The sequence below is a fragment of the Microcaecilia unicolor genome, chromosome 7 (assembly GCF_901765095.1).
Source record: "Microcaecilia unicolor chromosome 7, aMicUni1.1, whole genome shotgun sequence".
In the NCBI taxonomy this organism is placed as follows: domain Eukaryota; kingdom Metazoa; phylum Chordata; class Amphibia; order Gymnophiona; family Siphonopidae; genus Microcaecilia; species Microcaecilia unicolor.
Window position 1 is genome coordinate 302,045,737 of NC_044037.1, and position 14,347 is coordinate 302,060,083.

The window sequence follows — 14,347 nt, forward strand, 5'->3', positions numbered from 1 at the left end:
GCTAGTCACTTAACCCTCCATTGCCCCAGGTACAAATAAGTACCTGTATACAATATGTAAGCCGCATTGAGCCTGCCATGCGTGGGAAAGCGTGGGGTACAAATGTAACAAAAAAAAAATATATATATATAATGGAAATGTTCAGACACCATTTTTGTGATAAAGATTGTGTAGTCTACATGCACAATTTGTGGAGCTGGTCCTGGAGGCAAGATTAGGAAGGCAACAGTAGATGTATTGTCTGGAGTTTCAAGACACTTTTTCCACAAAAAGTAGTAGCAGAAGAGCAAACTGGTGTATACATAATAACATAGTAGATGATGGCAGAAAAAGACCTGCACGGTCCATCCAGTCTGCCCAACAAGATAAACTCATATGTGCTACTTTTTGTGTATACCTTACCTTGATTTGTATCTGTCCTTTTCTGTGCACAGACTGTAAAAGTCTGCCCAGCACTATCCCTGCCTCCCAACCACCAACCCCGCCTCCCACCAGCCCCGCCTCCCACCACCTGCTCTGGCACAGACCGTATAAGTCTGCCCAGCACTATCCCCGCCTCCCAACCACCAGTCCCGCCTCCCACCACCGGCTCTGGCACAGACCGTATAAGTCCGCCCAGCACTATCCCTGCCTCCCACCTCCGGCTGTGGCACAGACTGTGTAAGTCTGCCCAGCACTATTCCTGCCTCTCAACCACCAGCCCCGCCTCCCACCACCTGCTCTGGCACAGACCGTATAAGTCTGCCCAGCACTATCCCCGCCTCCCAACCACCAGTCCCGCCTCCCACCACCGGCTCTGGCACAGACCGTATAAGTCTGCCCAGCACCTCCTTTGATTACTGCTCCAGAAAAAAGTACCTAAGTAAATCTTCACTTATAGCAGTGGTTCTCAAAAGGGCCTGGAGCCACCCCAGCCACTCGGGTTTTCAGGATACCCACAAAGAATATTTGAGAGAGGTGTATGCAAATATCTCGTGAATATTCATTGTGGGTGTCCTGAAAACTGGGGTAGCTCCAGGGCCAGGTTTGGGAACCACTGCCTTTGAGGTTTGCATCATCAATGTAAAACCCTGTGGCTAAAAAGCTGTTTGGGCAGTTTATTGTATACCCCCCCCCCCCCCCCCCCCCCCCAAAAAGCTGAAATGCAGATGCTTTTACTACTATTAACTTTCACCAACAGTAGACAGAGCACCTTGTTGCAAAGAGAAGCCACGCCCACTGGTGCCATTAACCAACTTTCCCCTTAAATTTCATTTAGCAATTTTTAACCTATGCAATGTTTTTGAACAGACAAGGAGACCTTGCATCAGTTGTGACATTGAGGCCTGGTTTAAGCATGAACACTTCAGCATGTTACTTGGTGCACAGATCTGAGCTTCTAGCAGGGGCGTATCTGGAATCCGGCGGTAGGGGGGGCCAGAGCCAGAGAGAGGGGGCACATTTTTGCCTGCCTCCCTCCCCACCCTCCCCTGCTGCTTACTGTTGCTGGCGGGGGGCCCCAACCCCCGCCAGCCAAGGTCCGACCCGAAGTCTTCATATTTCGTCTTCCTCCGACTCCTCCGTGGCCATGCTGTAACGCACGCTGCTGATTCGTTGAATCCAGTTCGGAGTCTTACGTCGCAGCGCGTACAATGTGCTGCGACGTCAGACTCCGAACTGGATTCAACGCATCAGCAGCGTTACTTACAGCATGGCCACGGAGGAGTTGGAGGAAGATGAAATATGAAGACTTCAGGTCAGACCTCGGCTGGCGGGGGGCCAGGGCCCCTGTGGCCCCACGCAGATACGCCCCTGGCTTCTAGTCTTGTTCGAATGAGTCCTCTTGCTTCTCCAGCTTTGCTGCAGGATGAAAGGACTGGACCCACACCTGACCCCACAAGGCTTACTGGTCAGCATATGCCGGCTCTAAGGTTTTAACACCCCATTTTTGTACACAGCAGTGAGCCAACAACAGGGAAAACCAAAGACATAAGATGGTAATTTCATCCCTCATTCTTAAAACATTGACGGTTCAGAACATGAGCCTGGAGAAGCAGAGAGACTGAGTAGTGGTTTGGTTGGGGGAGGGAGTGCTAGCAGGTACAGCAGCGGTCCCAAAACCTTCCAGATGAAGGGCCTAATCAAGGAGAGGGTTGGCGTGGAGTCTCCCAAGGAAAAAGGGGCACAATCTGGCTTTTTCAGTGATTTTAAATGCTAGGGAAGAGGCAGGGACATGAGCTAGGTAGACAGCCTACTTTCAGCTTCCTCTCATCTCACAAATGATGGCATTTGTGTATACACTCTCTTCTCATGCTATCTGCTTTTTTTTTTTTTTAACCCCTCTATATCCACTCTTCTACCCTCTCCTTTCCTCCTCCCCCCATTTGGTTTCTGTCTATACCTTTCTTTCACACCCCCATCCATCCTCATGGTACTGCAGTTTCAGAGCAGCATGCACCCCCCCCCACATACACACATCGTGCAGCTCATATAGACACAGATGACAACCCTGAAGCCCCAGGAGCTAAAAGCATTTGGCATGCAGTCCTGGACAAAGAAATCAAACAAAACACCTCACTTTGCATCATCAAGAGCAGGAAACGTCTCCCCTGACAGGTACAAGCTGGGGCTTAGCTGCACTTGTAGGAACTGAAGGCGCTTGGGTGGAATGCACTTTTGCCAGGATAACAGTCTCTGGTTCAAGAGGTACTGGCTATTCCTAGCCCAGTCATGTCTCACTTTAGTCCTTAGACTGTTGCTGAGGGGGGGGGGGAGAATCTGAGTAGTGGGACACAGAGGGAAGGACTGACAGCACTGGCTGGACAGCTGCCAGGGCTCTGGCTGAAATCCATGAAAAGCAAGGCCCCACTGGGTGCACGGAGCCACCACTAACATGGCGCCGTGCCCCGACGGGCATGCGCCCCAAGGCCAGCAGGGTGCGAGTGGGGCACGGTGGGCTTGTTCCTGCCCCTCAGAGGCACCCCGCTGGGAAGGGAGGGAGTAAAAGAGGTTTAAAACCCAAGGGCGGAGCCCGGACATCCTCTTCTGGCGTCTGGGCATCTGCATGCACCCAGCCCCCCCTCCCGGTTTAATGTGGATATGTACAAGTATATATTTTGTCGCAGCTTTGGCGGGGTACCCAAGCCTGATGGTGTAAGCTAGGCAGCTGGGATAGCTGCGCTTACGGTTGAGTGCCAGTGGCGTTCCTAGGGGGGGGGGGGCCCCGTGTGTGCCTATCCTTCCTTCGTTCCATGCTCCCTCTGCCCCGGAACAGGTTACCTGTTCCGGGGCAGAGGGAGTGTGGAACGAAGGAAGGACAGGCACGCGTGGCGCACCCCCCCCCCCCCCCACAGCGGTGCGCACCGGGGGGGGGGTCCTTTTGCCGGGGGGCCGGGCGCATTGGCGATCTGCTCCGGGTGTCAGCCCCCTAGGAACGCCACTGTTGAGCGTCCTTGCTGTACGGCGGGGAGCTCTGTTTACGATTGGTCAGTTCTTGCTAATGATGGCGGACTGGGTTGGCTACTAAGCCGGAAGGTTGATTGGCTTGGGTATACCCAGGGTTATGATGTTTGTATTTTAAATAAAGCTGCGGCCAAGTTGTGCCATATTAAGAAAACACCATGTGTCTTGTTATTATTCAGTATCACGAATACCCTTAGGCCCGAGGGGTTTCGGCTGCCTATGTTACAGGAGAAGGGGAGTGAGAGACAGGATGGAAAGCAGGACAATTAAAAAAAAAACTTGCTCTGGGACCAGATCAGACATGGGTCTAGCCTTCTCTGCTTTTGTTATAGGTCCTTGATGTCAGGACCACATCCAGCCCCTGGTCCTTAGTTTGGGGACCACTGCTGTACGGTTGCAGCTGACTAATCTACGCTGTCTCCCCTCCGCTAACGATCGTGCAGTTTCACTTACCTGTTGCTGCTGGAGGCTTTGGCGCCACTCTGAAACACAAAACAGGGCAGGTGTTTTGGGGTCTTTCCTGCAGCCTTATTTTCATCCCGACCCTGACTTTCTGCCTCTGAAGGACATGTGCTTGCCGACAGCAGCTACGTCAGTGCAGATCAATTCTTTAGTGTTGCTCAATCCACCAATAGTGTCCACCCCAAAAGCTATAATATGGAAAAATGAGCCATGCAAGATGCAGATGCATGCAAAATAGTACTCGACGTGGTCAAAGTGAGGGCCAAGCCAGGCAGCAGGGAAGTTTCCAAGAAGCCTGTACAATCGGAGCCATCATTGTGCCCTATGTGATTCAGGGCTGCCGAGAGACGGAACTGGGGCAGGGATGCCGCTCCCCCCAGATCGCTGCCGAAATACCTTGTTGGCTAGCAGGGATCCTAAGGCCCCGCCAGCACAAGGCGTCTTCCTCCAGCACTGCTCTTCTGCCAATTGCCTGCCCCTGCGGTTGCTTCTCAGGGCATGCTCGCTTTCAAAACTGAGCGTGCGACCTGAGAGGAAAAGCCGCTGCTCAGCTGGGCAGAAGAGCAGCACTGACTTGCTCCTCTGGGTCCTCCCCAGCCACAGCACCGGAGTTCTCTCTCTCCTGCTCCTGTCAGGACGCGATCACTCGGCATAGCCACCAAGAGAGGGGGACAAAATTCCCTGGGCCCGGGCCTCCGGGGGGGGCCTGGCGCAGGGTTTTCTCTCTCTCTTGCTCCTGACGGGACCCAGGTGATCACATCCCGACAGGAGCAGGCGAGAGAAAACTCCGGCGTGGGGCCCCCCTTGCATTGCCTGCCTAGCAGCTGCTGGGGCCCTCAGGCCACGCATGATCAGTTTTGAGACTGAGCATGTGTGACCTGAGGAAAGCAGCCACAGGGGCAGGAGTGGAGGAGTGGCTTAGTGGTTAGGGTGGTGGGCTTTGGTCCTGGGGTACTGAGGAACTGAGTTCGATTCCCACTTCAGGCACAGGCAGCTCCTTGTGACTCTGGGCATGTCACTTAACCCTCCATTGCCCCATGTAAGCAGCATTGAGCCTGCCATGAGTGGGAAAGCGCAGGGTACAAAACAAAAATAAAAGATACTATTGGAGATTCTACATGGAATGTTGCTACCATTGGAGATTCTACATGGAATGTTGCTATTCCACTAGCAACATTCCATGTAGAAGGCTGCGCAGGACGTCAGACTCACAGAAGCAGAAACCTGCGCGGCCACATTGGTGATCTGCAAGGGCCGACTTCTACATGGAATGTTGCTAGTGGGACTCTGGCCAAGTCACTTAACCCTCCATTGCCGCATTGAGCCTGCCATGAGTGGGAAAGCGCGGGGTACAAATGTAAGAAAAAATAAAAATGCTGGGCACAGAAAGGAGCCACGCTGCCTGCAGCTGGCAGGGCCAGCCAAAGTACTTCAGGCAGGCGGCAGCAGCAGCAGCAGCGATGACAATTGTGCCCCGGGCCCGGCAGTGACCCTGTCACTCGGGTCCTGACAGGAAAGAGAGAGAGACCCCGGCACCAGGCCCCCCCCCCCTTGGAGGTCTGGGCCCAGGAATTTTGCCCTCCCCCCCTCTCGGCAGCCCTGTGATTCACCTATGGGTGCCCTGTTACCTCCATCACCACTAGAGCGAGATGACCATGGGACTGAGAGTAATTAGTGCAACCTTCCATATTTAGACCCTGTGCAGCCACATTGTTTGCACAGCCTTTAGTAATGTTAGCTGGTTCGAAACGAAATTAGTGACACCAAGTAGGTACTAAGAGTGTGTGCTGACCGCTAGGAATCCCCAAGTCAGAAGAAAACTCAAGCCTCCCAAAGGTAAAGGAAAGCAATGGCTCACCCTTCCGACGCTCCCTCCAGAAGCCGGTGGTAGTGGTTGATTTCATCCTCCAGCTTGGTCTTCAGGTTCAGGAGAACCTCGTAGTCCCGCACCTGGCGTTCGATGTCGGCACGGCACGCAGCCAGCTCCTCCTGCAGCTTGTTCAGGATGCGATTCAGATTAGCCAAATTATTCCCGTAGTGATCCTCCGTCTCTCTCAATGTGTTCTCCAGAGAATCCACCTAATGAGGATGGATAGTACAAGGTGAGTCACATTTCAGCATCCTTTTTATTTTAGATTTTGCTCACACCTCTTTCAGTAGTAGCTCAAGGTGAGTTATATTCAGGTACACTGGATATTTCTCTGTCCCAGGAGGGCTCACAATCTAAGTTTGTACCTGAGGCAATGTGGCATATGTGCAGGACGTCAGACTCACAGAAACAGAAGGCTGCGCGGCCGCATTGCTGATCTGCAAGGGCAGGCTTCTCCATGGAATGTTGTTAATGGAATAGCAACGTTCCATGTAGAATCTCAAATATTTATTCATTTAGATTTTGCTCACACCTTTTTCAGTAGTAGCTCAAGGTGAGCTACATTCAGGTACTCTGGATATTTCTCTGTCCCAGGAGGGCTCACAATCTAAGTTTGTACCTGAGGCAATGGAGGGTTAACTGACTTGGCCAAGATCACAAGGAGCAGTGGTGGGATTTGAACCAGCCACCTCTGGATTGCAAGACCAGTGCTCTAACCACTAGGCCACTCCTCCACTCCTTGTCCCTAAACGCTTAGCGGCTGATCTTCGAACCGCGAGAGTTAGACCAGCTAATACCAGCAGTCCACGCAGAGCTGTTTTCAGTGACCGGCATTCAATATCCAGTTTATTTTTGGCCATAAGTCGATATTAAGACTTAGCTGGTTATCTTTAAACCAGCAAAAGACCGAGTATGGCCACTAATCTGATTTTAAAAATCGGCAGATAGCTAGTTCTATCACCCACTATAACCAGCTATCTGCTAGGCGTTAACTGGGGATATATTCAGCAGGAGAAAACTGATTAAGCACTATTGATCCGGTCAGCAGCCGGTTAAATAGTGCTGAATATCAGAGGGGGGGGGGGGGCTACTGTTTAATTTGCACACGAGGGAGGTTCAGATGAAAGTCCCTTAAGAAGTTATGTACATAGGACTGGACATTAAGTTACTCATTGCACAGGTCTGTGGAGTAGGTTCTTGATTACATTGCCAGAGGCAGCTTGAGGACTCAGCACAGGGGTAACACAGATGGATCAACACACATGATCACCTAGGCAAACGCCTTTTGCAATGCCCTTTCAAAAAATCTATTTTTGGATATTAGAGGTCCCTGATTACTCCTTATCATCCTATCGGACAGCTTCGCTCTCAGAATAAAGCTTGGCAGCTGCTACTTCTTGTACTGCAGCTGGGTTGATTACCAGAGTCAGAACAGAGATGAGTCCAATTTGTTGGGTTTTTGGAAAAGGTTTAATATATGTTTATTTACTCAACTATTTGATTGAAATGGATTCCAGTAGGTTCTGTCTAAATGGTTGGTTTATGTGTTAATTCTTTATGGTTTACTGTTTTTACAAATCATAGTCCGCTTAGAATAAGGGTTTCCTAAGGGGATCTTTCACAAAGGCGCACTAGCGTTGTTAACACACGCTAATGATTACTGTGTGCTAAACACTAGAGACGCCCTTAGGAATACACAGGCATCTTTAATGCTTAGCGTCTGTTTATTTTTCGCATGCGCTAAAAACACTAGTTCACCTTTGTAAAAGGGGCCCCATGACTGGCAAACATCCCATTTTTAAAATTTCAAATAGCCTTACCACATCACAATCCCTTTTGGTTCGTCGTGCTATGGCTGCTGCAAGGATTATCTTGGCTGCTCATTGGAAGACTTCTCAGGTCCCTTCTTTGATTAAATGGAAAGTTGTCGTTTCTTTCTTTACATCCGTAAAATCCGCCCCTTTCTTTCCGAGCACTCTACCAAAACCCTCATCCACACCCTTGTCACCTCTCGTTTAGACTACTGCAATCTGCTTCTTGCTGGCCTCCCACTTAGTCACCTCTCCCCTCTCCAGTCGGTTCAAAACTCTGCTGCCCGTCTCATCTTCCGCCAGGGTCGCTTTACTCATACTACCCCTCTCCTCAAGACCCTTCACTGGCTCCCTATCCGTTTTCGCATCCTGTTCAAACTTCTTCTACTAACCTATAAATGTATTCACTCTGCTGCTCCCCAGTATCTCTCCACACTCGTCCTTCCCTACACCCCTTCCCGTGCACTCCGCTCCATGGATAAATCCTTCTTATCTGTTCCCTTCTCCACTACTGCCAACTCCAGACTTCGCGCCTTCTGTCTCGCTGCACCCTACGCCTGGAATAAACTTCCTGAGCCCCTACGTCTTGCCCCATCCTTGGCCACCTTTAAATCTAGACTGAAAGCCCACCTCTAACATTGCTTTTGACTCGTAACCACTTGTAACCACTCGCCTCCACCTACCCTCCTCTCTTCCTTCCCGTTCACATCAATTGATTTGATTTGCTTATTTTTTATTTTTTGTCTATTAGATTGTAAGCTCTTCGAGCAGGGACTGTCTTTCTTCTATGTTTGTGCAGCGCTGTGTATGCCTTGTAGCGCTATAGAAATGCTAAATAGTAGTAGTAGTAGTAGTACATGTGTGAAATGGAGAGGCTTCGCCTTGCGTAATTTTTATTTATTTGTTGCATTTGTATCCCACATTTTCCCACCTATTTGCAGGTAGGAAAACTATGACTAAGTGGGAAGCCATTTGGGAACCTTTTACGTCTCACTGTTAAGTGTTAGAATCTGGGGGGGGGGGGGGGATATTGGAAGAAAATCCCTTGTTACAAAATCTAGAAGCACTTTGTTAGTTACTTATATGTATTTGAGAGTTTTTGTGGTGCATTATTTTACAAAGGCACGTTGTTAGCTCTTGTTGATGGGTTTGTAACGTCTCTCATATACTTCAATAAAGACTTCTATAAATTTAAAAAAAAAAAAAAAAAAAGATAACAAAATGATACCAGCAGACAGTCCCTTGCCCCAGATGCTGTAACTGCAGAAGGTCCTACATTGATTTTCTCCATTAAAAGAAAAAAAAAAAGTTGATGTCAAACTATGGGACAATTTGTGCTATTATTTTTTTTTTTTTTTGTTACATTTGTACCCCGCGCTTTCCCACTCATGGCAGGCTCAATGCGGCGGGCAATGGAGGGTTAAGTGACTTGCCCAGAGTCACAAGGAGCTGCCTGTGCCGGGAATCAAACTCAGTTCCTCAGGACCAAAGTCCACCACCCTAACCACTAGGCCACTCCTCCACTGTTGCTACTATTTGAGATTCTACAAGGAATGTTGCTATTCCACTAGCAACATTCCATGTAGAAGTCGGCCCTTGCAGATCACCAATGTGGCCGCGCAGGCTTCTGCTTCTGTGAGTCCGTGCAGGACGTCAGACTCACAGAAACAGAAGCCTGCGCAGCCTTCTACATGGAATGTTGCTAGTGGAATAGCAACATTCCATGTAGAATCTCCAATTGTAGCAACATTCCATGTAGAATCTCCAATAGTATCTATTTTATTTTTGTTACATTTGTACCCCACACTTTCCCACTCATGGCAGGCTCAATGCGGCTTACATGGGGCAATGGAGGGTTAAGTGACTTGCCCAGAGTCCCACTAGCAACATTCTGTGTAGAAGTTGGCCCTTGCAGATCACCAATTTGTCTGCGCAGGCTTCTGCTTCTGTGAGTCTGACGTCCTGCACGTACGTGCAGGATGTCAGACTCACAGAAACAGAAGCCTGCGCAGCCTTCTAAATGGAATGTTGCTAGTGGAATAGCAACATTCCATGTAGAATCTCCAATAGTATCTATTTTATTTTTGTTACATTTGTACCCCACGCTTTCCCACTCATGGCAGGCTCAAAGCAGCTTACAGCTTACATATTGTATACAGGTACTTATTTGTACCTGGGGCAATGGAGGGTTAAGTGACTTGCCCAGAGTCACAAGGAGCTGCCTGTGCCGGGAATTGAACTCAGTTCCTCAGGACCAAAGTCCACCACCCTAACCACTAGGCCACTCCTCCAGTATGACATTTATATCCAGCATGAACTGGGGGAAAAAATCCTCCCCCACTTTTCCATAACACCATTCACCCCGACAGGCTTCCTGCCATGGGCCCCTGCCCCACAGTCCTCGGCATTAGTTTAACTAGAGGTAGGGGATACCTGACGCAATAAAATGCAGCAACCGCTTTTTAAATTTATCTATAGAATTTTACTTTACGTATCGCAGAAAATCATCACTGTGATACACACAACATCCATAACATATACAAGAAAATATAAAAAAAACAGCTTTTCCAGACAGGGTTCTAGATCTCATCAACTTGAGCTACTCAAGTGGGTTGAAGGCAGCGACAATGATCTACTTTGTGTTTCTTGTGATATGGAGGCCACCACCATTTTATCATCTAGCGTCACCATTACAGCATCAAGTGGAGCTTTTGTGGCTTCCTTGCTTGGAAACAATTTTACACATGTTCACCATAGCAAACAAGGAGTTAAAATATTGCTCCGTCAATAAAATGCTCCCCTCCATGTTAACTGAAATGTCAGAAGTACTTCGTATGATTCTGAGCTATGCTAACGGGGGTAAGACGTACCGTTTTCTGAAGAGTTTGTCGTTCAATCTCCAAGTTCTGCAGCTGCCGACGAAGCTCCGTCATCTCGGTTTTTGCCTGCTCCAGGGCCTGGGTATTCACGTTTGCCTCTTGGGTCATGTTGTCAAACTGAGGGGCACAAACCAAAGGGAACATTTCTCTCTTTCATCTCTGGTACATGATGTACATGCCCAGTAAGGACACAGTCTTTTATTCATTACAGTCATAATGCCAAGGTGGGGAATGGAAAGGCTTCTGATGCGGTGGCGTACCAGGGGGGGGGCGGTGGGGGTGGTCCGCGGCGCGCGCCTGCTCCGAGTTCGCTAAACTTCTTTGCTCGTTCGCTGCTGCTCCCTCTGCCCCGGAACAGGTTACTTCCTGTTCCGGGGTAGAGGGAGCTGCAGTGAACGAGCAAAGAAGTTTAGCGAACTCGGAGCAGGCGCGCGCCACGGCACCCCCCCCCCCCCAGCGGCATGCACCCGGGGGGGTGTCATTTCACCGTGGGGGGGAGGTGTAATTTATTGGGGGGGCGCGCTGCACCGGGGGGGGGGGCGCATTGGCGCTCCACCCCGGGTGCCATCCAGGCAAGGAACGCCACTGTTCTGATGGACAGGAGAACATAAGAATATAGGAATAGCCATACTGGGACAGACCGATGGTCCTTCTAGCCCAGTATGTCCTGCTTCCAACCATGGCCAATCCAGGTCACAAGTCCCTGGCAGAACCCCAAAGAGGAACAAGATTCCCTACTTACTGATTCTAGGGACAAGCAATAGCAGACTATGAACTTTTCCAAACCTTTTTTTTTTTTTAAACCCAGGAGGTGCTCATGTGATTTGCTGACACTAATGCTATGCTGAATAGACTGAAGTCCTCCTTCTCCTTGATAAAAATTATGAAGTGTCCAGAGTAAATTGCCATACACGGGGTCAATGTAAGCAACGGTGCAGAAAGGACAGGAGCCACTCCCCCCTCACCTTGTCCTTGTACCAGTTTTCAGCATCAGCACGGTTCTGTTCTGCCATTTTCTCATACTGGCTCCGGACCTCTGCGACGGAGTCATTGAGATCCCGTTTCTTGGGGGCGTCAACCTCCACCTTGACGTTGTTATTGGCAATCATATCCCTGAGCGCTTCCACTTCCTGTGCAAAACAGGGAAAGAGTTACTAATACATTTTTTTTTTATTTTTGTTACATTTGTACCCCGCGCTTTCCCACTCATGGCAGGCTCAATGCAGCTTACATGGGGCAATGGAGGGTTAAGTGACTTGCCCAGAGTTACAAGGAGTTGTGTGTGCCTGAAGTGGGAATCGAACTCAGTTCCCCAGGACCAGAGTCCACCACCACTAATCATTTCTATAGTGCTACTAGACGTACGCAGCGCTTGTACACATTATATGCAGGTACTTTCTCTGTCCCCTAGAGGGCTCACAATCTTAAGTTTTGATACCTGGGTCAATGGAGGGTTAAGTGACTTGCCCAAGGTCACAAAGGAAGCTGCAGTGGGCATCGAACCCAGGTTGCCAGGGTCAAAGCCCACTGCACTAACAATTAGGCCGCTCCTCCACTCACCAGGTAAATCTACCATCAGACCACCTCCCCCCCCCCCTCCCCAATATCATTTACCCTTTGCAAATAAAGTCACTTAAACCCAACTCTGGCAGTGTCCACGAAGGCATCTGTTTGTACGGTTTAATCAGAGCCAGCAGTGGTTATGGTAATAAACCAGACATCAGAGCAGACATGCTGGCTCATGCAGTCTGTGCCCGCTAGTTCCTGCCCTCTCTGCCAGTTATGCCACGTGGCCGCTTGAAAGATTATATTGCTCCTTTTTCAGGTCAGGCTTTGTCATCCTCCTCTTTTTATATTATTGTATTTATGATTGTACAAGTTTACATCCATTATACATGTAAAGGATATTAGAAATATTAAGAGACAAAAGAAAAATCTCTCCATACAGAGATCAATCAGACTAGCATTCTTCTTACATTGACTGCAATATTGGGACAAGATACTAAGAAATATAAATTTCAAAGAAAATTCTATCTACCTATTAAATCCAGAGAGGAAAAGCAGATAAGCTCACTAGCTAAGATTACCAGCATGTTATTCTGTGTGTTGATTCAGGGAGAAATACCACCGTTACCCTCTTCTTTAGAAATTGCATATTTTTGCATGTTCTTGGGATCAAGAAATACATAATTTACTCCATCTAAAGATACAAAACATCTACAAGGATATTTTAATACATAAGTTCCACCTGGTGCAAGTATTCTTGGTTTTAATACCATGAATTCTCGCCTTCTTTTTTTGTGTTTCTTTATTCAAGTCAGGAAATATTTGAATCTTGGCTCCCAAGAATTGTTTATTCATATGTCTAAAATATAAACGGAAGATATTATTTGTGTCGGGTTCGAGAGCAAAAGTCACTAGGAGGGTTGTTCGCTGAGTTATCACCTCCAAAGAACTTTCCAGGAATTCCGTAAGATTAAGTCCAGATTGAGATCCCAAGGGCTGAGTCCTACCAGTAATATATTGAGCTCTGGCAATGGGTGGGTAACCCTCCGTCGGAATTCCTAAGGTTTCTCCAAAATACTTTAACATTTCAGTTGCAGGAATCAATAGTGATTTTGGAAAATTGAGAAATCTTAGATTATGTCTCCTCCCTTGGTTATCAAGATATTCCAGCTTCCTAGCCAGAATATCTCTGTCTTTAATCATTGTCCCTGTTAAGTTCAGTCATTTTTTAATCTCGCCTCCTAGCAATTCAGTTTTTCCTTCATTTTGCGTGGTAAGGAGTTCTAGGTAAGTGACGTCTGCAGAGTGGACAGTTTTGTAGCTCACTTTTTTGCAATTTGGGAGGTGTCGTCCGAGATAGTTTCTTGCCTCATATTTAGTGTTTCTTTGAGGTAAGTTTATTAATGGTACCATATAGTCTGGAGCTGTGCCATTTAGGATTTAGTAACATATAGTAATGTGGAGGGGCATAATCGAACAGCGCTGGCCAAATAGATGGCCGGCCATCTTCGGGGCCGGCTCCGCAAAGGGGCAGAGCAAACTGTATTTTCGAAAAAGATGGCTGGCCATCTTTTTTCGACAATACGGTTGGTGCCGGCTAAATCTCAACATTTAGGTCAAATGTTGAGATCACCGGGTTTAGAGATGGTCAGCTTCGGTTTTCGGCCATAATGGAAACCGGGCCCGGCCATCTCAAACCCGGCGAAATGCAAAGTATTTGGTCGTGGAAGGAGCCAGCATTTGTAGTGCACTGGTCCCCCTCACATGCCAGGACACCGACCGGGCACCCTAGGGGGCACGTCTAAAAATTAAAACAAAAATTTAAAATAGCTCCCAGGTGCATAGCTCCCTTACCTTGGGTGCTGAGCCCCCCAAATCCACTCCCCACAACTCTACACCACTACCATAGACTTAAGGGGTGAAGGGGGACACCTACATGTGGATACAGTGGGTTTTGGGGGGGGGGGGGGTTCGGAAGGCTCCCATTTACCACCACAAGTGTAACAGGTAGGGGGGATGGGCCTGGGTCCACCTGCCTGAAGTACACTGCACCCACAAAAAACTGCTCCAGGTACCTGCATACTGCTGTCAGGGAGCTGGGTATGACATTTGAGGCTGGCATACAGGCTGGAAAAAAAAAGTTGTTAAAGTTGTTTATAATTTTTTGGGGGGTGGGAGGGGGTTGGTGACCACTGGGGGAGTAAGGGGAGGTGATCCCCGATTCCCTCCGTTGGTCATCTGGTCAATTGGGGCACTTTTTTGAGGCTTGGTCGTAAAAATAAATGGGCCAAGTGAAGCCGACGAAATACTCGTCAGAGCCAGCCATCTTTTTTCCATTATCGGGCAAAGCCGGCTATCTCGTAACCATGCCCCCGTCC

At 48.7% G+C, this 14,347-nt stretch overlaps 1 protein-coding gene across 2 annotated transcripts in view; it reads right to left on the minus strand.

The window, feature by feature from the left end:
- Window positions 1-14,347, minus strand: part of LOC115474785 (keratin, type I cytoskeletal 18-like) — a 39,911-nt gene that overhangs the window by 1,797 nt on the left and 23,767 nt on the right. Inside the window, exons 4-7 of one of the 2 annotated variants that reach the window (XM_030210440.1) lie at window positions 11,429-11,593; window positions 10,455-10,580; window positions 5,762-5,982; window positions 3,895-3,923 (exon numbers count right to left, since the gene is read on the minus strand). In XM_030210440.1, coding sequence (XP_030066300.1) covers window positions 3,895-3,923; window positions 5,762-5,982; window positions 10,455-10,580; window positions 11,429-11,593 — 541 coding nt within the window. The remainder of the gene's footprint in view (window positions 1-3,894; window positions 3,924-5,761; window positions 5,983-10,454; window positions 10,581-11,428; window positions 11,594-14,347) is intronic. The other variant, XM_030210441.1, reaches the window with a different exon arrangement.